At 40.0% G+C, this 25,361-nt stretch overlaps 1 protein-coding gene across 1 annotated transcript in view; it reads right to left on the bottom strand.

Moving 5' to 3' along the window:
- Positions 1-7,405: 7,405 nt before the first annotated feature.
- The window catches only part of C9H12orf75 (chromosome 9 C12orf75 homolog), a 37,709-nt gene continuing 19,753 nt past the window's right edge, over positions 7,406-25,361 (bottom strand). Inside the window, exons 3-6 of the mRNA XM_009004528.4 lie at positions 13,743-13,778; positions 12,557-12,636; positions 11,754-11,791; positions 7,406-8,025 (exon numbers count right to left, since the gene is read on the bottom strand). Coding sequence (XP_009002776.1) covers positions 11,787-11,791; positions 12,557-12,636; positions 13,743-13,778 — 121 coding nt within the window. The 3' untranslated portion in view covers positions 7,406-8,025; positions 11,754-11,786. The remainder of the gene's footprint in view (positions 8,026-11,753; positions 11,792-12,556; positions 12,637-13,742; positions 13,779-25,361) is intronic.

Here is a 25,361-nt window from a genome sequence, read left to right as displayed (position 1 = left end):
TTTCTACTAATAGACTATCTGCCTAATACAAAATTAATACTCCCAGACTTTCTTCTCTGCTCCCATCGGCTTTGTTTTGATGGAAACCTGTCCTTGTGAGAGTATGATTATTCTACCTATTTGCTAAATACCTCATTCAGCATTCTTTTTGTGTGCTTTCAAGGACGCCAAACTCTCCTGTTCTTCTCTCTCTGTCTCTCTCTTTCTGGCTACTTCAGCACTGACACGTTTTCATCTTCCAGATCCTAAACACTGGGTGGCCAGGACTAGCCCTTCAAACTCTTCTTTATCTACTCACTCTGTGGGAGGTCCCAGCCCTATGGTGCAAATATTCTTTACCTAACTGATAGCCAAATACACACCCAGGTATGCACAACAAAAAACTGAAAGCTCAGCTCTGACTTCTCTCCTAATATCTTGCCTTCCTATTCTATGCTTCCCCTTTGAAGTCCAAGATGCATCTCAAACTTCATGTGCCCAAATCACCTGATTACCCTCATACCTACTCCTCCCGCAGTCTTCACCATCTCAGCAAATGGCAACTTTATACTAGTGGTTCAGCCAAAATCTTTGGATTACTCCTTAGTTCTTCTTCCACTCTTCTACCCCATAGCTAACACATCCGTAAATTCTGTCCACTCAATCTTCAAAATCTATCCAGAATCTGATCACTTCCAGTACTGTCACCCTGTTCCAAAGTCTTATCCTCCTTTCTAGATTATTCTAACAGCCTCTCAAGTGATCCCCCTGCTCCCATCCTTACCACACCTGACTCAGCAGCCAGGAACTTGCCTTGAACTTAAATCACATGACTCCTCTGCTCCAAACCATTCATGCGCTGGATGGTTTCCCAAGGTGAAAGCTACCCGGGAAATACACTTGGTGATCTGCAGGAGACCTGATATTCCTCCAGATCCCCCTCCCAGCGACCCTTTAAACTCTCCTAATACTCTCCCATTTGCAATCTTTGCCCAGCTACACCGAATTCTTGGCTTTCCTGCAAATAAGCCTGACACACTCTTGCAGGAAGCATTTTAACCTGACCTTCTGGGACTGTCTTCTGATGGGTACCCGCATGCACAGCTACTTCTCCTTCAGGTCTTTGCCTTTAAAGTTCTTCTTTCCGGTGAGTTATTCCCTGATCATCTATTTAAGATAAAAATTGCAATGCTCACCTTCCCAACTGGCTCTTTTTCTTCTCTGGTATTACTGTAGCGATGACATGTATATTATTGATTCATTTAATGCGCCTCCCTCTCTAGAACATAACCCCAGGATGACAGAAACTTTTTTCTCATTTGTTCACTGCTACATCTCAAATCCCTAAGACAATATCCGGCATATTAACAGATACTCAGGGAAAATTGTTGGTGAAAGAATCAATGAATACATAAATTCTGCTAACAACCTTAGAATTAGAATTCATTTTATCCCATTGACTGAAAATGTCTAAGGTACAGAAAAGCCAAATAACTTCCCAAAGGCCCTAAAAATAATTCCAAAGATACTGCTGCTCTTTTTCTTTTTTCTTTTCTTTTTTTATTTTTGAGACAGAGTCTCGCTCTGTCGCCCAGGCTAGAGTGTAGTGGCACAATCTCAGCTCACTGCAACGTTCGCTTCCCAGGATCAAGCGATTCTCCTGCTTTAGCCTCCCAAGTTGCTGTGATTACAGGCGCGTGCCACCATGCCCAGCTAATTTTTGTATTTTTAGTAGAGACAGGGTTTCATGATCTTGGCTAGGCCAGTCTCAAACTCCTGACCTCATGATCCACCCGCCTCGGCCTTCCAATATGCTGGGATTACAGGTGTGAGCCACCATGCCCGGCCAATATATTGTTGCTCTTAAGAGAGATAACACTGTAGATGCCCAAAAGGCCTATCTCTCTCTGGGGAAAAAGTCACAAATTATTTTACTTTTACACAAATACAAGGCCTTTTCTTCATGATGGGTCCCTGAGGCTTGACTGTAAGAATTAAAAAGAATATACAAAGCCTGTGCCTTCTAAGGAGTCTGCAGTATTTTAATATTAAACATTTGGAGAATATCCAAATTATATAATTGAATGCTTCATTATCTAAGTGTTACAGACTCCTCTGAAGGAAAAATACATTTGTCTTTTTCTTTCTTTTTGAGATGGAGTCTCGCTCTATCACTGGGCTGGAATGCAATGGTGTTATCTCAGTTCACTGCAACCTCCACCTCTTGGGTTCTAATGATTCTTTTGCCTCATCCTCCTGAGTAGCTGGGACTACAGGCACATGCCACCACATGTGGCTAATTTTGGTATTTTTAGTAGAGACGGGGTTTCATCATGTTGGCCAGGCTGGTCTCAAATTCCTGACCTTGTGATCCACCTGCCTCAGCCTCCCAAAGTGCTGGGAATGCAGGTGTGAGCCACTATGCTCAGCCAGAAATTTGTCTTAATGGAATAGTTTTGTGAAAAAAGAGAGAGGAAGCTGAGCATGGTGGCGTATGCCTGTGATCCCAGCTACTTGAGAAGTCAAGGCGGACGGATTGCATGAGGTCAGGAGTTCGAGACAAGACTAGCCAATGAGGTAAAACCCTGTCTCTACTACAAATACAAAAAAAATTAGCTGGGCGTGGTGGCACGCAGCACCTGTAATACTAGCTACTTGGGAGGCTGAGGTGGGAGGATCACTTGAACCCAGAGGCGAAGGTGCAGTGAGCCGAGATCAGACCACTACATCCAGCCTGGGTGACAGAGTGAGACTTCATCTCAAAAAAAAAAAAAAAAAAAGAGGGGAGAAATATGTGAAGCAACAGGATAACCCCAACATTGTCACAAACCCTGAACTAAGCAGCTGGTGATTATACCTGGTGCTGGGATAGGCATGGCCCTGCCCTAATGGAATGTTCCTGACACACTTATTGCCTGGCTACATCTACCCCCACACAGTGCACCTGCAAACTACAAGTAGTTTGTATAATATTACAGATTAAATGGGAAAGCTGCACCTTCATAAAACATGGTAAGTACTACTATCATGCCTACTACAAGTATTTATCATGCCTACTACAGAGACCCACAAACCAGGCACTGGAGGGGAAACTAAAACCAGTCAGGACGGCCCCTAAGCACCTGAGCTCCATGACTGCTTCATTCCCCAGTGGCTTCCCACAAGCCTCAGAAGTTCAAAGGTGACCCTCCAGGCTCCAGGCAAGCTCACCTTGCCTGCCTCTCCCATCCCATTACCATCACCTCCCACCCAGCCAGGCTCAACTCCTAGCACTTCCCAGGTTACACCAAGGGTGTTCCAGGTGCCTTTGCATCTGTAGTTCTCTGCCTGAAGCTGCTTTCTTCCTTGACGTGTGCTGGCAAACTCACACCCTCCCTGTGGCTCTGCACCAGGGCCTGCCCTCTGCAAAGTCTTTCTTCGCCCACCATTCTGACTCAGGCATCCCTGCTTTGTGGTTCCAAAGTAATCATGCAACCCCAGCCACTACTCCAGATGTTCCTTACAGGCTACCCAGGTATCCACCACTCATCTGAAGAGCCTTGAGTGCACAGATTGGGTCTTTCAGCTGTACCCCAGTAACCACTGCCCATCTGGGGCACAGCAAGAACTCAACTGGTGATGACTACAAAACAACTGAAAATCAGAATTGGGTACTGGGACAAAATCTACGAAAAGCACCTTATACTTCTGAACTGCTTGAATTTACCAGGTGCATTCAGTAAATGTAAATAAGTATATAAAATACAAACTATCTTCCTGGGAATGAGTTCCTTACACAACTTTTCCACTCCAGAAATTCTTCACACCCCTGGGCATGGATACAGTACAGATACACTGGCTCCCATTTGCAAGACTAATTCTGTTTTCTCTTCCTCTTCAAACTCTTGACATTCAAAAAACTGGAAAGGCAACTCCCCATTGTATTAACTTACAGTGCCTTCAATCATTGTGCCTCTCTCCCCAAAGCCTCATCCAGATCACTTTCCAACAGACCAGTATTCTTCATAACACACCAGAAGCCAGCTGTACCTGTCAAAACCAGAGTTTTCTACATTCCAGAGTTCAAGCAGTTTCTCCAAAACTAAATTATAGCTGTCTTCTTTGAGTCTAGTAATGAGTGCCTTCTAGCTTAGATTTTTTTATTGCATTTTAGGTTTTGGGGTACATGTGCAGAACATGCAAGACAGTTGCATAGGTACACACATGGCAGTGTGTTTTGCTGCCTTCCTCCCCTTCACCCACATTTGGCATTTCTCCCCAGGCTATCCCTCCACAGCTCCCCCCCTGCCGCTGTCCCTCCCCTATTCCCCCCAATAGACCCCAGTGTATAGTACTCCCTTCCCTGTGTCCATGTGTTCTCATTTTTCATCACCTGCCTATGAGTGAGAATATGCGGTATTTCATTTTCTGTTCTTGTGTCAGTTTGCTAAGAATGATTTCTTAGCAAATAAAACCCGTTTTATTCAGACAATCTTATCAATCAGAAAATCTCAGAAACTCATCTCTTTGTTGTATTTTTAAATAATAATCTTGCAAAGAAACCATATGTTGTTTGAAAAGGCATTAATTCTTAAATTTCAGACATTTTTAAGTATTTACCCATCTCTCACTTTTCTTCTGAAATGTTTTAATGTTTATTCTTCTCTAAGTTCTTCACTCAAGTTTCTTGCAGTACTTAATAAAAATTACAGTCATTAGCTTTAAGATATAGGTAAGTGGGTGGCAAGTGAGAATCACAAGGTTCTAAATTTAAAGAACGTCTAGTTGAAGGAAAATGCCAACCAAGACTTGTCACAATATGGAAAGCACTATTCAGTTACGATGAAATATGAGAAAGTTTTAGGAATGTGTTTTAAACTAACTTTTGAATTGGATTTTTATTTTAGAGGGCTGCTTGTTACTAAACATCAACCAAAGGTGGGGACAGGGGTGGGGAGGAGGATAGGGCATGTCAGAGCCAACTTGAAAAAGCTCCCAGAGGCCAAAGCTGGAACAATTTGAGCAACAAAATATCAAGAGTATTGGATTATAACCTAAAGGACAAAATAAATATCCAAAAGCCTATACTGATGCAAATGAATGATTGAATAAATAAGTAAATGGGGAAAAAGGGGCAAATGTTCCTTAGAGAAGAATTCCAAATAATACAAGTATAGAAACGAGGGAAATGGAAAGTCACTATTTTTATGCCACATAACAGATGCTGCAGATGAGACCTAAGGATGACCCTAAAATTCGTGGGCAAAACTCTAAGGAGAAACAGGGTATTTGCAGGGTCTCAAACTATCTTCTCCAAAATACTTATTAATTACCATGGTGCCTTTAACGAGTGTCCAAAAATTCCTTGATACTCTTTTCTCCAAGAGGTGAAGCTTAATTCCCTGTCCTTGATTGTGGTCTCAACTTAGTGGCTCACTTATCACTTACAAGGAACAGGGGATGAAAAAGGAAAACTAGAGGCCATGTGTGGTGGCTCACCCCTGTAATCTCAGCACTTTGGGAGGCTATGGCAGGAGGACTGCTTGAGGCCAGGAGTTCAAGAACAGCCTGGGCAAGAGAGCAAGACCTCCACCTCTACAAAATAAAAATAAATTAATTAGCTGGGCATGGTGGCATGCACCTCTAGTCTCAGCTACTCAGAAGGCTAAAGTGAGAGGATCGCCTGAGTAAAGGAGTTTGAGGCTGCAGTGAGCTGTGATTGTGCCACTGCACTCCAGCCTGGGCAACAGAGCGAGCCTGTCTCCAAAATAACAAAAAGAAAAAATTAGAAACTTTATCGAAGAGAAAGCTGCCAGATATCATCTAATCAAGTAATCAAGGTTAATATCAGCAGTAATAAGTCATGTTGAGATCATAAGATATAATGATATGATCTAATGAGGGGGCCACTTCACCTCTGTGGTCCTCTTCCCAACAATCTTTTTTCCAGAGACAGGGTCTCGTTCTGTGGCCCAGGCTGGAGTGCAGTGGTGCAATCATAGCTCACTGCAGCCTCAAACTCCTGGGCTCAAGCAATCCTCCTACTTCAGCCTCCTGAGTAGCTGGGAATATAGGTGTGTGCCAACACACCAGCTAATTTCTCCTCCTAAAAATCTATAATCCTAGTCCAATCATAAGAGAACAGACAAATTCAATTGAGAGATGCACTACAAAATATCTAATCAGTAGGCTACAAAAGTGTCAAGGTCATGAAAAACAAGGAAAGATGAAGAAAATACCAGGAAAAGGAGAGAAAGGAGACAAATGGAGAAGAAGAAGACAGGCTGACCAAGTGCAGCAGAATGCAATGAAATCTTGGATTTGATCCTGAAACAAACGAAAAGGACATTAGTAGAAAAACTAAGCAAAACCAATTAAAGGCTGCAGTTTATCACGTCGTACTTATGTTTCATTTCCTACTTCTGACAAATGTACTGCAGTCATGCAAGATTAACATTAGAAGTAGCTGGGTTAAGCACATAAAGGAATTCTTCATAGGATGTTTACACTCATCCATGAATCTAAAATTATTTCAAAATGTAAAGTTTTTAAAGAGTCAATCTGGCTGGGCGCCGTGCCTCACACCTATAATCCCAGCACTTAGGGAGGCTGAGGCAGGTGGATCACCTAAGGTCAGGAGTTTGAGACAAGTCTGGCCAACATGGTAAAACCCCATGTCTACTAAAAATACAAAAAATTAGCCAGGTGTGGTGGTGCATACTACTTGGGAGTTCCACTACTTGGGAGGCTAAGGCAGGAGAATCTTTAAACCATGGAGGCAGAGGTTACAGTAAGCCAAGATCATGCCACTGCACTCCAGCCTAGACAAGAGAGCAAGACTCCATCTCAAAAAAAAAAAAAAAGTCCATTTATCTGTCATCCTTAATAGGACATACTGCCGATATTCCACATAAATACCATTATGGACTTGTGGATATGAGACAGGAATGAGTGTATTGGGATAATTTCTTAGTAATTCTTAGCTTTGACATTTTTAATAAATTTGATGTCCCTGTGGTTGTTATATGGACCAAATATATAAGATAATGCCTTTCTTCTTAAGAAAAACTGTTTTTTCATAGTAACCTACTTATACATTATTTTCTTTATATATATATAATGTATCTATACATCACAATGCCATGTATGACTTCTTTAGCATTCTTTTGAAAAATAAGAAATGTAGGTGAACAGGGATAAAAATGTTTTAATCGTTGAAATAAATTGGTAAATCGAGTAACTTACATTGCAATACTAAGTACATACACAAGTCATTATCAAATTAAGAACTTTCCAGATAGCCCACTAACCATCCAAGTCCTTGAAAACAGTTACAGAATTAACACGATGAGACGCTGTGATGCAGAATGAGCAACCCAATGACTACGAAGTATTTGTAGTTGCATATGCCTTTCACGAAAGAAAATAAAAATGTAATCCACATGTGCCTATGGCATGCCAATTTGAGTTTATTTTTAATATTGCAATGAAATACACTGTTCCTAAAAAGGAAATTCTGACATTTAAATGAAATTTGAAAAACAAATAGTAAAAAACTGAATGAGATAGTTGTAAGAATCCATTTACCAATTTTACAGCGAAAAATTAACATGAAGTAGAAATAGCGAAAGATAACAGACAAATATATTATTTTAAGTCATTCATTTATAGTGCCTTATCATCTTAAGTTATAAATAGAATAAGGATTTTGTTATATAAAAACTATCAAAAAAGTATCAGTGAAAAGCCATGACCTCCATGGATTGTGCTGAGTGGCCAGGGTGGAAATGTTATCAAAATGCAGCAGCCCTGGCTGGGCAACAACAGCCTCCGTGACAGTTCGTTAACTTGTCTTTCGTAGGTGGCCACAGAAAGTTCCATCAACAGGTGTACTGCCTAACCAATTCCCTTCCAGTACCATAACAATATGTACCCAGGGTTTTACGTACACACTTCAGATTTGGGGGAACGAGAGAGGGAAGGGTGACTATTTAGAATTTCCTTGGAAATGTCTGTGCACATTGCAATGTCCCACGGAGCCAAATTCCTTCCAAATTGATGAGCAAGCTACAGAGACAACAGAAGAGGAGAAAAGAGTGAGCAAAGGTACAACTTAGGTCAAAAAATATATTAGCCTTAAGCCTACAAGTTATTTACTGACTTTCTTTTAAGTAAAGCACATTTAATATTCGCCCAATATTAATTTAAGACTTCCGTGGCCACTATAGAGGTAAGCGCTAATGATAATTATATAAAGAGGCAAAGATGGGTAAGAAAAGAGACTTGCAAACTTAAAATTAAAATATATCTTGATAAGCAATACCCAAACCTAGCTGCATGTATGTTAACATCATCCAAACTAAAAAGAGAAACTGTTTAGCCACAATTCTATCCCTTCCCTACTTGGTCCAAACCTCCTGGGAGAGCCTAGCCCTCCATATTACATGGCACTCCCCCAGGAGATTCTGATGCAGCCAGTTCATCCATTGTCATCTGAGAACCATCACTTAAGCCCATCTGTGCTGGAAATACTCTGCACATCTAAGTGGGCATACCTTTCACCACAGGGTCATCTGCAGAAGAAACTACACATTTGCATCCTGACATAAGTAATTCTAAGGGTTTCTGAAATCATTTCTCAATTTGTTTCAAAATCAACAAAACCAAACCAGCTTTGAACTTTGGTCATTGCGTGAATTTAGTTCAAAGAGAGTCTACACGTTAGGTAAAAAACAAGCAACAATGAAATTGTCTCCAATCCTTTCCATCAAACATCTCTTTCCTAAAGAATAGTCTTCACATCAGAATTTCTGCCCAAGAACTAAAGCCTAGAAAGCCATGAGTTCAGACGTGTCACAGATAAGCACCACCACGGATACTCAGCATCTACGGAAAATGCACAGCCTATCAACTTAGAAAATTTTTCAGATAATTCAAAGGAGGCTACAGAAAGACCAGGATCAAATTGATTGTTTAGAGAGAGACTTAAACACTGCATGTTCTCACTCATAAGTGGGAGCTGAACAATGAGAACACAAGGACACAAGGAGGGGAACATCACACACTGGGGCGTGCTGGGGGCTGGGGGGAAGGGGAGGGAGAGCATTAGGACAAACATCTAATGCATGTGGGGCTTAAAACCCAGGTGACAGGTTGACAGATGCAGCAAACCACCATGGCACATGTATACCTATGTAACAAACCTGCACATTCAGCACATGTATCCCAGAACTTAAAGTAAAATTGAAAAACAAATAATAAATAGATAAAATGTAAGGGTAGTAGGAAAAAAAGAGAGAGTTAAAGAATGGGGAAAACAGCTAAAGCAGCACACTCAAAGTCAAAAAAAAAGAGATGAACCTCACTGTTCTAAGAATGAAGGGCCAGCACAGCCACCACCACCCATCATGACAGATTTGGATTACACTCATTTTACAAACCAGCAGAGTTCCACATAGCATTTCTCAAAATTAAAGTCCTCTCATAAAGGTTTTCATTACAAGCATTAAAAACCCAGGAATCTGCCTTGAAAATGGACTCACTATAACAACTATTACTGGGTGATAGAGAATGAATTCTACACTTATTTGTCCTCCTGTGTTTGCATTTCTGGGATTTATCCTTGTATTTCTGACCATAAATAATTTAAATTCATTTCAAATGTTTTGGTTATTCATGATCACCTGGGCAGTATAAGAAAATGTAGCTTCTGAATATTGGCTACCCCTATGGAGCATATACTTCCTGGGATATATTAACTAAAAGCTCTGTAAGCTGCCATTTTGTAAGGTATGGAGTTTGGTATCTAGGGAATAGGCCTTATTTAGCAATTCAAATTTTATGGAGATGAATGATCAAAGTAAAACAATGTAGTAAAACAATGTTTGGATGCAATGCAGAATAAAAGAATATAAGAAATTTTTAAAAAAAAGAATGGGGAAAATTGAGAAGAGGGGTGGCAATGAAATAAAATATATTTACAGCCACGAACAGTAAGAAATGTTTTAGCTAGCTGCCTAAAGTTACATGGGCTTGCTCACCAGGATTATTGCTAAAGTGTTAGGGGCAAACTTCAGATCCACCCACAAGGGTGAGCAATCATCGTATCTAACACTCCCATGAGAAAACTGATTGAGAGGAGTTAAGGGACTCATCTTAGGTCTGTGTTGGTAGCAGAGCTACCCAGTCTCTTGATAGCTATCTAGACAGCACCCCTTTCCACTCTATTCCTATGCTTTTTGAAATGCATTCTGTTTCCAGGAGGGTAAACGACAGTATATTCTGGGTTTTGACTCACCTTTTCTATTTCATACAAATAATAGAAGTACTTCTGCACAGGAGAAAATTATTAGGGAACCCAGAAAACTATATGGAGGGCTAGAGCTATGTTAAAAATACTAGAAATAGAAAATCTCCAGTGACTTCTCAAAAAGAAACCGAACACTCTGTTTGTGGCTACTACGGGATAAACCTCCATAATGCTGCCTTGAGAAAATCTTCAAAGAAGTAGCTACCCAAAGATTGCTCTAGTTCTTGTCAGGAAGAAACTGGTAACAGTTTCTATGTCTCCTTTCCCCAGCAGGAAAGCTTGTTTGTCTCTACTGTGAAATTAGTCTGTAATCCCACCCCATCCCAAACAGAACTCCGGTACTGGCCCTGGGTAAGAAGATGCTTCAGTATCAAATCAGTTGTGCATTTGGTCTGCCAATGATTAGATTCTGGTTATCAAAAAAATTAATAGTATGGTGATGATGATAATGGTGGTGACGATGATGACAGCAGATGCTACCATTTATTTCATATTTAATCTTAACAACAACTCTTCAGTCTAAGTCTTGGTTCCATTTTTCAGATTACAAAACTGAGGTCATAAAGGGGAAGGAAACTGCCCGGCTAGTAAATGAGAGCCTGAATTCAAAACCAAGGCTGCCTGACTTCCAGAAGAGAATGGGCTCTCTCAGGAAATAAGACATTCCTAAACACTGGAGGCTTCAAAAGAGGTTGGATGTCATTCAGCAAGACTAAAATGCAATGGGGAGCCCAGCATCGAATGTGTTGTTACACCCCTGTTGGACCCAGTGAACTAAGATTCTTTGCCTGAATGGAAATGCTGCTCCACGTCCTTTAGAGACTGGTATGCAGGGTAGTTAATACATGAAAGCTATTTTTCTCTTGTCCTTTTTCTTGTTTGTCTTACTGTAATTCTAACTCCTAGCTCTTCGCCATGCCCATACTGAACGTGTTTTGTAAAACCAATCTGTTAACTTATTCCCTGATTCTTACTATTCCTTCCTGCATAACTACATTTCTGTTCGGTTAGATTAGAATCAATATTGTTTGGCATTTAACTGATTGATTGCCCATCTCTACTGGAGTTTTGGTACTGACACATCTCCTCTCTGTATATTAACCACTGGCTAGTACCACTTAATATTGATTCTAATGTAATTCCCAGTTCCAGCCTCTCTGGTCTCTCTCTGTCATTTCTCAAGTCCTAGGCCCTCAAAGATTTTTTGCAATGAAAAAGGGTGAGATCTCAATGTTTTAGGTAGACACTTAGGTTGCTCTTACTAAAGTTTTATTTTTAACAAAATGAAATGAAAGAAAGTAGCTGAAAAGAAAATTAATCTAATTATTTACCTCTTTGCAATAAAACACACTCAATTCCATAGGATGAGACCCATCCTTTAAATTATAAAGTGCAAGATTTCTTAGAAATATAGAGCAAATAATATCTATAGTCCATTCATCAACAAGTCTAAATATATAGAATTATTTAGAAAAATATACAGCACCTCTTGATTCTTGAGTCACGAGGTTATTTTCTTCTAATCTTAAAGAGAAAATTAAGAAAAGTTAAATGTTCAGATTATAAAGAGCATATTCTAGTTTTCTATAGAACTACACAGTAATGACATATATGTATGTGCTCGTCTAAATCACAAAGTACAGAAAGAGCAATGAGGAACAAATATAGTATGTTAAAAATAATGTAATACAGCCTTGTGTATAAAGTGAACAAACTATACATCAGACAATACACTGTACAGTGGTTTTGTAAATCGGCATTGTTTACCCTGAGCCTCACTTAAAAATTGACTTGAACAAGAAGCTATCTGTCAGTCAAAAGGTGCCTATTAGTCAAAAGGACTTCATCAGTCCAACAATCACTATTAAAACTCAGAAAATAGAACCTCATTTCATTTAACTATGCAATAGGCAATTATTTTCCTTGAAAAAGCAGATTGCTTATCAGTCAATCATCTTATATTACAGAAATTTACCTTTCTGTTCTATGAAAACTCCATAAGCTTACATAAATATTTGCTTTCATTTCCATACCCGATCATTACTGAAATTAACAAGAAATTAAAAATACGGAGCATAACCACAAACAAACGCTAAATTTTGCTCTGGAATTCTTCTTACCCTGTGGGTGGTCATTTCAACCAATGATTACAATGAATAGATGGTACTTGTACATGGCTCACTGCAGCTGATACACAGGTTAAGTAAGCCAAAATATAAATTTCACATTTTTTCATAAAACATAAAAATAAATAATTAGGGAAAATCAATAGCACATGATTTCACTTACTTTTCCGAACTGTCTTTGTTTGACTGGATGCCATATTGACAGCTTCAGATGGTAGGCCAACATATACTCCCCCATAGTTTCTTAATAAAAAGAAAGCAGACCAATTTCAATGGTACTATCTAGTTACAGAAAGCAACAGAAGCATGAAGTACTCCAAACAATTATATAATTATTAAAATAAGTCATGATTTTTCAAAAGTAGAATTTAGAGTATTATTGCCCTTGGGAATATAATTGGTTTCCCATGTTAAAAAGAAGTTTTTTTTTTTTTTTTTAAGAAACATGTATTGAGTTAGAATTTTTAGATATTTTGCTTGAAATATCTTAAAATGATATATCTAGAATTTTTAGATATTTTGCTTAAAATGAGAAAGAAGAAAAGAATTTAAGATGCTATAATTTCGTATGGTACTAAAAATCAGTAGAGTGATGTGCTACAGTTAACATTTATCAATAATTCAGATGGCTCACACCTGTAATCCCAGCATTCTGGGAAGCCAAGGCAGGCGGATCGCCTGAGGTCAAGAGTTTGAGACCAGCCTGGCCAACATGACAAAACCCCGTCTCTACTTAAAAAAAGTACGAAAATTAGCCGGGTGTGGTGGCACAGGCCTGTAATCCCAGCTACTCAGGAGGCTTGGGCAGAAGAATTGCTTGAACCCAGAAGACAGAGGTTGAAGTGAGCCAAGATTGTGCCACTGCACTCCAGCCTGGGCAGCAGAGTGAGACTCTGTATCAAAAAAATAAATTCAGAGTGGTCAATGTGGTATGATATTAGACATTATGGACACACAAAGATATCTTACTAATAGGGAGATATAAAATGAGGGCAGAGAGAGCTAGAAAGAAATGAGGGTGGAGTGCAGTGAATCAGAGAAGAAGGAGGAATGGGAGGCCGAGAGAATGAAGGGAAGCTGTCCATTTAGGAAGAAGAGCACACCCAAAGGTCACAGGATGAAAATTAGCACATGCCACATGCACAGGACAAAAACCAAGTTTGCTTGGAAGGAGCAAAGATGATGAATCCTGGGCAAGTTCTTTTTCAGATCTTATGCCCCTACTTGTATTTCTGTGCCACAGTTTTCCTGGCGGAATCTGCGCTATTGGGAATGTGCTACAGTGTGTGAAATCCATGAGGTATGGCCAAAACCATTCAAACTAAAGCCAACTGCAACGCCAAACATACCTCCTCTTGTCATCTTCTGTTATGGATTCTTCCGTTCTAAAAGGTCAGAAACATTGGCTATGAGACACTTGGTTACATAGTTGAGGACTTCATTTTTGGTTCTAAGAAAAAGGGACTACTGAGTTAAAGGTAATTTGATTTCAAATGTTTCCATCAGACTTAAGCAGAGGAGCGAAACTACCCATCAAGTGTTTCTGTGACAATATTCTGCCTTCACCTCAATCGCTCATACATTAAAACTTGGTAATTTTCTACAAACCAAAATGTGTGAATCCAGCAAATGCCAAAATGCACAACTGCCAAAGGAAATGGAAAACTGAGGGCAGCTGAAATTGGAAAGAAGCCTGAGCTCTCGTCTTGTGTATGCCACCCACTCCCTGTGTGACAGACAGGCTGTGGGTGAGCTGCCACCCTGTGTTTCATTTGTAAAATAAGCTGGTTGACCAGATGACCCCTCAGGTCTCTTCTAATCCTAATACATTATTTTAGATCTCTTATGCCAGTTCAGTGGCACAACTATAGGTACAGAAAGATTTCTTCAGTCTAAAAACAGTTAATGTCTATTTGATTTCTTTTTATCTAAAAACATGAGCCATTTCACATATGATCTATGCAAAGAGAGGGAGAAATGTTTACAAGGACACTTTTAGAGGGGATCACTACTTTAAAATGCACAGATTCTTTCCTTGAATTAAGAGGAGTCCAGGCTGGGCACGGTGGCTCACGCCTGTAATCCCAACACTTTGGGAGGCCAAGGCAGGCAATTTGAGACCAGCCTGGTCAACATGGTGAAATGCTGACCTGTCTCTACTAAAAATACAAAAATTAGCCAGGGCCTGGTGGTGCACCCCTGTAGTCCCAGCTACTCAGGGTGAGGCAAGAGAAACACTTGAACGCAGGAGGCAGAGGTTGCAGTGAGCCAAGATCACGCCATTACATTCTAGCCTGGGCAACAGATACTTGGTCTCAAAAAAAAAAAAGAGCAGTCCATATTCTACAAGAATTTTTTGACATACTTCTAAGAGAATCAGGATGCTTTCCTTGAAGCACTAGTTGGCATACATTAGTTGCTTTTCTGAAAGAAAACAAAATTCAACAAGATTCTAATGTATCCAGTACATCTGGTTAAACTCAACTTGTGATGCTAAGGGGCTTCAGTTGAGAAGAAAGCAGACTGGAAACATCTAAACATCAGACTGGAAACATCTAAACCGGCCGAGCGCGGTGGCTCAAGCCTGTAATCCCAGCACTTTGGGAGGCCGAGGCGGGTGGATCACGAGGTCAAGAGATCGAGACCAATTTGGTGAAACCCCGTCTCTACTAAAAATACAAAAAATTAGCTGGGCATGGTGGTGCATGCCTGTAATCCCAGCTACTCAGGAGGCTGAGGCAGTAGAATTGCCTGAACCCAGGAGGCGGAGGTTGCGGTGAGCCGAGATCGCGCCATTGCACTCCAGCCTCGGTAACAAGAGCGAAACTCCGTCTCAAAAAAAAAAAAAGTTGTGAATATTTCAAATGTGACTATAAATGTGCATGAGATTTTTTGCTTTATTGCAACAGCCAGTAAGTCCAAGTCTATGAAGAAGGAAAGCGTAGATTTGACAATTATCTGGTAAATGCTGCCCATGAACAGCTAATACTGGAAGAGAGTGCAAAATCCATCTTGAGACCTAATTTATCCAGACTGAGCATATAACCTAACTTCACCAGACAGTCATCAACTTCATTTACCTCTTGTTAATGCTGGATCGTTTTTTAATTCAAAAGTGTCAAAGTCATACTAACGGTGTTATGCTTATTGATGTGGTATAAGACGGTGTTGTTCACTAGTTTAAAATTAAAATGGATTTATAATCCTTTCATATAGATAATGGAGAAATGGCGATGACAAACTTGCTCAAGATGATCAGAACTGTTTACTTTGGTCCTGAGTGCTTAACTTTATCATGAAATCACTTGAACCTATATGTAACTGGTAGCTTATGACACACATTTCCTGCCATGACTGTTCTTTTCACATCCATTTACATATCTGTTTATTTTAATTCTTTCTCCTTTTGCCTAACTGTGCTTAAGGATATATTCAAAGTTTTAAAGTACATTTTCACTTTCCCAAATGTAAGAAAATAGTCATTTACTTTCTCCTATTAATTATTCAATTATCTTAAAACTCAATCTATGTTCTCCATCATAAAATTAATCAACAACCTTACACATACAACTGACACTAAATGATAATGTAGTTGCTATATTTATTGGATAATAAATTAAGTTTCAGATATAATGCCAAATCTTAAAAAATACCACCTATAAAGCCTTATAAGATGTCCACCCTTCTAAACCTTCTAATACATTGTAAAGCCTGCCTTTGTATACACACTCCCATGTTTAAGACTGTCACTCTGGCTGGGCGCAGTGGCTCATGCCTGTAATCCCAGCACTTTGGGAGGCCGAGGCGGACGGATCACAAGGTCCAGAGATCGAGACCATCCTGGCACTCTGTTGCTCACCAAAGATGTGATTGTTTTCTTTTCTGGTCACTACAGCTCCAGATGTAGGACAGTGACCACTGCATGGCCTGCAGCTGGGTTTGCTGATGGACTGCAAAATTTGTCCCCCAAACCAGAGAAAGAAATGGGGAGGGAGAACAGAACACAGAGCCACACCCTCCCCAGCCTTGTGAGAACAGCAGCCACTGATAGGGCCCAGAAAGTCCTTGGAAGGAGGCAGCATGGCCCTAGTTTCTACAGTCCTAATGCAGATCAGTAAGAGCAAGGAATGAGATTACTTCACCCTCTAGAATCTTCCCTTAGAGAGCAGAGCCTGGAGATTGAATTATTCTGTGCTGTGGATAAACAAAGTGAAGATGAGGGCAATTCACAGTGGATGAAACTAGAAAAGAGGTCAAACTGTCCTGCTGCACGTGATCACACTCTTTGGGAGTTAATTGGTCCAAATCTCTCTACGAACTCAGTTTACCCATAATCTTGCTCCCTTAGAAGAAAAGCAAGTGGACATACAGCAACCAGAATAAATCTCTCATAGTACCATAGTAATTTTTATTATTTATTTTTTATTTTTTTTGAGAAAGAGTCTGGCTCTGTTGCCCTGGCTGGAATGCAGTGGCACAATCTCAGTTCACTGCAACCTCCACCTCCTGGGTTCAAGCAATTCTCCTACCTCAGCCTCCCAAGCAGCTGGGACTACAGGCACACACCACAATGTCTGGCCAATTTTTGTATTTTTAGTAGAGACGGGGTCTCACCATGTTGGCAAGGCTGGTCTTGAACTCCTGACCCCAAGTGATCTGCCCACCTCAGCCTCCCAAAGTGCTGGGATTATGGGCGTGAGCCACTGAGCCCAGCTAGTAGTAATCCACTTCTAAATAATAGCCTCCTGGGGCAGGGGGCATACTTCAGGAGGCAATGCCCAGACACCCACAAGCCAAGGCACCAAAAACTGGAAAATGGGAGAGAAGCAGCTTGGGGACAACAAGAGTATCTCTTAATCTACTGTATGGGGAAGAAACCTTGAGAATAAGGCTTATACCAAGAGAGACAAAATGCAGTTAGAAGAGATAAGGGATTAGGTGCCACAAAACCAAATCATCTAAAATCAAAAAGTAACAGGTGAATTCTACCAGTTTCTGTCCCACCTCTTCTGCCCTGGCCCCAAGAATTGAGGCTTATCAGGACTTCTCCAATTTCACAACCATGGAATCAAATGCTGGAGCCAATGCAGGGGAAGAGAAACTAGCCCAAATTACCAAGGGATGGAGGGTAATCTAGAAACAAGCACATAGCACATCAAGACAAAACCTGCTCTTGCCAGGGCACCTGTGCTAGATGTTAAGTCCATTAGAGAAGAGAAAGGGGAAGGAAGACGCAAGGGAAGGGACAGGAACCAAGAGCTGGGGTTTGGTCGAAACACTGTTCGCTTTACAGCTGTGACCAGAGCCAATCTCAGAAGGAAGACTGATTTCTGGAGTCCAAAGAGTGCTGGAGGAAGCCAGTGCTAAAGTATTTACATTAATTTTACTGAGCAGTGTTCCATTTTCTCGTTAAACACAAGCCACTACTCTAAAGAATAAACTTGTATGATAAGCTCATTTTTCCAGAGTATGACTGAAAACCTATCGATAAGTTGCTTTCTCTGGTATCAAGACAATGTTTTATTTCTCATCATATACACAATTGAAAACTGTGTGGAAAGTGATGCAACATTTGAAAAAATGTAAGCAAGAAATATTTTTAATCATAACCTCAAATACCATCTTAGAAAAACCTTTATTTATTTATTTATTTTTAATTATTGTATTTTTTTTTCTGAGACAGGGTCTTCCTCTGTAGCCTAGCAGGCTCAAGTGATGCTCCCACCTCAGTCTCCCTAGTAGGTGAGACCACAGGTGCACACCTCTGCACCTGGCTAACATCTATTTTTTTTGTTTCTGTAGAGATGGAGTCTCACTATGTTGCCTAGACTGGTCTCAAACTCCTGAGGCTCAAGTGATCCTCCCACCTTAGCCTCCTGAGTAGTTGGGACTACAGGCACGCACCACCACAACCAGCTAGAAAACCTCTTAAACCATGAAAACACTCCCTAAGAACCATGGAACATGTATTCACCAATTTGGACCAGGCTTAAAAAATACACTGGGCCCAGTGCAGTGGCTCACATCTGGAATCTTAGCACTTTGGGCAGCTGAGGCAGACAGATCTCTTGAGCCCAGGAGCTCAAGATCAGCTGGGGCAATGAAGGGAGACCCTGTCTCTTCAAAAAATACAAAATAAAATAGCCAGGCACAGTGGCTTGCACCTGCAGTCCCAGCTACTTGGGAGGCTGAAATGAGAGGATTGCCTGAGCCTGGGAGGTCAAGGTTACAGTGAGTCATGATCGCACCACTGCACTTCAGCCTGGGCAACAGAGCAAGACCCTGTCTGTCTCTCTCTCTCTCTCTCTCTCTCTCTCTCTCTCTCTCTGTCACACACACACACACACACACACACACACACACACACACAGAGAGAGAAAATATAAATACATTGGGCATTTAATTAAAATCAGGTCTCCTTTTGTTAACAAAAAATATAGCTTCTTTTATTAAAGAGCAGGTGATCAAGGAGAAAGAATGAGTTGAGGTTCAAGTCACCCGCTAAGTATTGTAATAATCTTCTGGCCTAAGGTCACATGCTTACAAGGCTCTGACTTGGACTTTCAGTCACAGCATTAATAAAATTGTTTGCAGAAACTGTAATTCAAGTTGGACCCCCGTAACTAATATTCTCCCCACTTTCAACGCCATTTGGGATTGTTGAAAAGATAAATCCTCAGTTGATGGTTTGAATATGACTCACTCTTGTAGAGTAAGATACTGTTTAGTGATATGTATCTTACCAAAGTTGGCTTGACACTTGGCATGCAAGAAAAAGAAAGAAGAAAAGAAAAGAAAGCAACTGACCAAAGGCAACCACTGCAACTAAGATTACAGACAGATAACTTTGGGTTTCCTCTGTCTGAGTTTTTATTAATTCTACTTCTAGCCCACCTCCTGTGAACTTGCTAAAACCAGCCAGGTGCTCTTCTTACCCCTCTCAGTGTGAATATGAGTGCTAATCCAGATTCTCTAAGTAGTTATGCACCCTTCTGTTTCACACTAGGGTCACAGACTTTTTCTGAATGAACCAGAGACACCGAATGTCTCTCTAATCATAAAAAGCTCTGCTTTCTTTTAGATCGGGGTTCTGGAAGGTGGGCTGCCCCCCATAACTACCATGTGTCTGTGGCTGCTCTTTGGGGCGGGTGGGCTTTTGCCTACCTGGCTTTTGTTAGTTAATGTATTTTGTGCATGCCTATTTAAAACCAAATATCTGTATGGAACACCTAAACCTTACAATAATTTCACATTACTATGATTTACCTTATCAATAACTATCACTTTCATTGAAACCTTATTCAGTTAATATATAAAATATGAATCTATTTTTTCTTCCTCAGTTATATATGGTAGTAAAAATTTTTCACTATATTTGCTTAGTTGCCGGGTTGTATAAAACAGCTATCCCAAGCGACCTAAAGATTTTAACAGTGAAATAATGGAACCATGTCATGATCAAGGACGAATACAGATGACAAATATTAGAAAGCAGCCAGCCACTCAAAACAGCATCTCCCAACTCATCCTTGCTACAGCTTGCCTGAAAATTCAAAAAGTTCTCACTTCCCTTAGCCTTCCAGAACTAACAAAGTTATGTGGCAAAGAAATGACTTTTCTACTTATTCATCAAGAAAAATGTTCTAAATATAAGCTATTCTTATTAGAGCTTAGCTAAAAAGCAAAAAAAAAAAAAAAAGCCTGTAGTCTTTTCTTTTTCCATATTTGCAGTGTCACTAAAGAGACTAAACTTATTTTGATTCATAAACAGTAAAAATTGAATATGGAAACCCTGGCGACCACGGCTCCCCTGATCTGTTTCTAGTTACCATTCATGATAGCCTTCTGGAGTGGGTTTATTAATAGACTGTGTTTACTTCCATCTACACTACAATTCTCCAGATAAAATATAATTATTTAATTTTCTTTATAACATGTTTTCATGATGGTTCCGGCTCCTTCGGGTGGTTTCAGTCCATTCTAGCAAACCCTTAACTACGCAATGACTTCTGACTGAATTAGGTTTTGCCATTGGCTGTTTGGGCCTATGTTTATTATCATTCATTTCTTCCCAATTTCAAGACTTCTTTGGATAATTTTTTTCTATCTCTCTCCCTGGATGAGCCCCTTGGCCATTATTAGTCCCTTTCTTTCTTCCAGAATGTATGACTGGAGAAGATGAGTAACATTCACTTCAAAGGAACGCTGTCAACATCTCTTTGTATGGAAGTAAGGGACCAAGAGCTGGACTGCAAATTTCCTGCACTCTCCGGCTCTCCTCCTAGTTGTTCTCTTCCTAAGGAGCACACAGTGTTTAGAATTATTTCAGTATTGGCTGTAGAAGCATCATTTGATATAAGGCAAGAGTGCTCTCTTCATCTCCTTAAGAAGTTTTGCTTTCCCTTTTAGGCATCAGTTTTCTCAAAACTTCAAGAATACGCAGCTTGTTCTCACCTCTCCTAGCTTCTCGTAACAGGAGATGGAGCCAGCATGCTCCATCCCCACAGAGCTCTCAAGGTGAGGCAATTTCATTTTCACTCAGAATGTCTCCTCTCTGGGGTCTAAACCCTACCATAACTGTCCCCAGTGCACCAAAGATTTTGGCCCTGACCCAAAGTGTTTGCTTCTAAGCACCATTAGCTTGGTCAATTTAAAGATCCATGAAAACCACCCATAACCTCTCACCTCATATTTTGCTGACTTCTTCTATCCCAACAACTTCTGTGTGCTCTTATAACACACACCCATGGGTGCTCTGTGGAGCTTAGTTCTCGGAACTATTTTACCACGTTGTAGAGTAAAAAACCCCACTCCCTAGGGAGAAAAAAAACCTTCCTTTCGATATTTCCATCATTCTCAAGAAGCCTGCTTTCTTATTGCACCATCAGTTCCAGTTCGCCCATCCCCCTCCATCCTCCCCATCCATCAACCCCTTGCACTTCCCTTCTGTCTCTCCCTGGCATATGTCTTGCAGTCAAGTGTTTCTGCAACACTTGCTGGTCACCACCCATTCCTCTCCATCCCTGGATGAATCATCCATCTGTTTTCTCTTTTCCTGCTCCTATTTCACAGAGTCCTACCCTAAGGCAAATCTGATCGTGGCTACCAATATGAATATATGACTTCTAACCACACCAAGGCCCTCAATATGCTGGGTCTTCTGCCATTAAGTATTCATAACAGAGGCCCTGCCAAATTTTTTCAACAACATTTTAAACTAATAATTCTAGCTGTCATTCACCAGGGGTAACAAGTGTGATGCCAAGTATTTTCCTAGGATATTAAATACACTGTATTTGTAATCTGTTCCTCAAGCAGTTACTTCAGTTCTCTGTGCTCCCCAACTCCTCACTTGCAAAATGAAACATCATTATTCTGTCCATCAGATTATCATGGGTATGAAAGGTGATAATGTACAGAAAATACTGGAAGTCGGTGTATGGTACACAGTCCTCAGTAAAGATTAGCTACTAATGTAATAATGGTCATGATGAAGATAATTACCTTGCACAGCTATTATATTATGCCAATTTCATAGAATTATACTAAGGACACAATATAACACAGCTAGTAAATGGTGATGGGAATTTTAAACACAGGTCTCTCTGCTTCCAAAATGCAGGCTTTTCCAATGCTACTTCGACCCCATCCTCTTCACTCTCAGACGACAGCCCTGCCTCCTGCTACATGGATGAGAAAAGAGCCCATCAGATACTCTCAGTTCTGGATCTATGAGGAACAAAGAGGGCTCAGCTGACATGAGTGCATTAGACATGGGAAATTTATAAAGGATCTCAAGAAACTCAACATAAAAGATGCATCATTTCTTTTTTTCCAAACACAAAAACAAATACAAATCACCAATGGGTTTTATGTTATTTCATTCTAAAATAGTTTTCTCTATATTTGCTAACTTCCATAATAAATAAAAAAAAAACAGCTTTGCTAAGGAAAGAATATCAATAAAATTCATTTTACCTGTTTTAAGTGAAAGAAGTATTTGAATTACATTGTTTACATTGAGTAGCTATGGGTTTTTTTTTATTTTCAACAGCAAACATTGCATTTGAGTCAACTTATTTAATACTGCTTCTTATTTGAAACATATTCATAATATTCTTAAAAATATCACTTAAACTTAAAATCAAGACTTTTTTAAGAAAACGAAGATTGGCCTACATAGAAAACATGCCTTCAATTCAATTCCAATTGTTTCTGTTTGCCCAGTTACAATTGCTTCCCCCTTTTCTGATAATGGCATCCCAATTTTTCTATAAGGAATCACCCCCCTCCCACTTTTTGGCCATGTGGTTCATGACACTGATTGGCTCCAGTGGTGAACACATGACCACAGCCTGGCCAATGAGAATCCCACATTCTCCTGGCCCACTGACTCAGAGATAGGAACGTGACCCCAACTGGCCAGTGAAAGCCCATCCCTAGGACTTTTGATTAAACTACAAGGAAAAATAAGCTATTTTTTTCCACAGGAATTACGAAGCGGATAAGATATAAACTGGTCCTGTTTGTCACCACTTGGGGAAAGCTGCCTAAGAATGGAGACGAAACCAGAGAAGACAGTTTCTTGTCGTCGTTCAATCACCTGGATCCGGCTGTGACTGAAGCCAAGTCCCTGGAGCTTTTCCACTACACATGCCAATAAATTCCTTTGTGTTTGTTTGTTTAGACCAGTTTAAACTGGGTTTCTGCCATATCCTACCAAAAATATCGCAACACAGCCTATTTGTGTCAAATAGCTAAGAATCTGCTACACTAAAATAAAAACATGGTTGATGTTTGCAGGTCTGTGAAAGCAGCCAAATGGCATCACCTTGAATTCACTTCTGTTTTTGTTTGTTTGTTTTGTTCAGTGTGTTGATTTCAAAGAGACAGAGAGGAAAAGAAAGGCTCATTTTCTGATATGCATGTAGGCTTCTCCTTACGGTGATTAAATTTCTAGACATTGTTAACCATGCCTTCAAATTCTGAAGGTTAACCTAGCTAGGTTTTGAGTTCTCTAGTCTGTTGTAGGATCTACTTGCATCATTATTCTCTCCGTCACCACAGGAAAACCTCCCCAAACCACCATCAACTTTTCTTACTCTCCTGGTTCCTGCCTTTTAGCCTACAGGAATATAATATCCATGCGTCCTCCATGTCAAAAAACAATTTAAAAAAAAACAAACAAAAGGAAAAACAAACTTCAATCCACAAAATCAACCATACTCACCATTGGGCAGAAAAAAATAACCAAAAACACTTGAAGAAAAGTATAAAATGTTCATAATGATTGTCTCTGGTGGCAGAATAATAACTGAATTTTTCTCTTAAAAAATGCTTTCCTGTACTTTCCAAATTTCCCTGGTATTCTTTTTTATAACACAATATACAGTTGAAAATTCGCCTCTTCTTAAAGCCACCAACATCTCTCCACTCCTTACTGCCAAACAGCATAAAATGAAAGACCCACATCACTCTCTCCACTTCCTCGCACCTGGCTCACTTCCACTTTGACTTCTTGTCATTCACACTGCTCAACTGAAACTACAGTCCCCAGGGTGACCAATGTGACTATGATGAAACAAGCGAAGACTTCCCTTCCACCTTCGGCCCCAGTGACCTCTTTGGACTATCGGCCATCCCTTCCTTTGGCTCAAGTTTGACTGCAGCACTAACCTTAGAATTTCCTTTCCTTTCCTTCCCCATTCAGTCATTAAACACATCTTACTAATTGTATTTACTAATGCACCTTGTATGCATCACCTCCTTTCCCTCTGCCATCTGACCCTCTTGTAGCCTCACTTCCATTATTCCTCTATACCTCCACCCTCCCTCATCCCATCTGTCACACTGCTTTGGGAGTTACTGCCCTAAAACTCAAACATAATCATTTAATTCCTCCACCTTAAAATCTCTATTGGCCCTTGAATGCATTAAAAAACAAAACAAAAAAAAGCACAATTATTGGCCTTGCACCCAAGGCCCTTCACAAGCCAGTCCTGGCCATCAACCTCATCTTTCACTTCTACCCAGACTGTACCACAGGCTCCAGGAGATACCACCTGGCTGGCCGTTCCCAGACCTACTGTCCTCTTGCACTCCCATGTCTTTTTTCATGCTTGTCCTCTGCCCTGGATTGCCATTTTCCCCCTTTTCTGCATGAACTCTTGTTCATCCTTCAATGCCCAGGCCAGAATTAAATTCTGAATATTGTAATAATTAGCAATTATCACACCGTATTTTGGTCCCTAGTAGAGTGCGATCTACTTCAGGACAAATACATCATTTTATTTGTTATCATATACCAACTTCTCAGCTATAGAAAATAGCAAATAAATACGTAAAAAGGGGGAGGAGTAAAAATTGCAGACCTTTCCTAGAGAACTGATTTTTTTTAATATATAGTAAGGGAGTAATTAAAGTATTTCTGGCTTCCAAAAATAACTACCATTTTCCTACAAAGACTTGTCTGTGGTCTGTGTAATATTGTGGCTGCCCTATTCAAAGTTCCTTACTCTCAGTACTTATTATATTACTTTGGCCAATTCTTCTGGTTTGGCATCAGTCTGTTTAGATTTTTTTTTTTATTTTAATGGGCATAATAAAAAATTTAAGTCATCTTAATTTCTTAGCTTGTCATTCAATCACGGTATCACCTAATATTATAGTCAAGACATATAAATCTATAGCTTCCACTTAAAAAAATTGAATGTGTTTGAATACATTTTTTGTCTAAGGAAAAGTAATATTATAACATTCCTTAACTTTTTCTGGTTAAATTTACTGCATTTATTTTTAAACGGTCATGTATTTAATAAAATTACTTTATTTTAAAGTTATAGGACACAGAATGAGGTATAGTCATAGAAAACCTAAATCTGAAGAATTCAGAATTTAAAAGAGTGAAATAGTTAAGTAGTTAAATGGCATCTGACATCCTGGAACAGTTAATTCTGCTGACAAAATCA

Source organism: Callithrix jacchus, chromosome 9, assembly GCF_049354715.1.
Source record: "Callithrix jacchus isolate 240 chromosome 9, calJac240_pri, whole genome shotgun sequence".
Taxonomy (NCBI): domain Eukaryota; kingdom Metazoa; phylum Chordata; class Mammalia; order Primates; family Cebidae; genus Callithrix; species Callithrix jacchus.
Note: the sequence above shows the minus strand (reverse complement) of the source record. Positions and strands in the feature narration are given on the sequence as shown.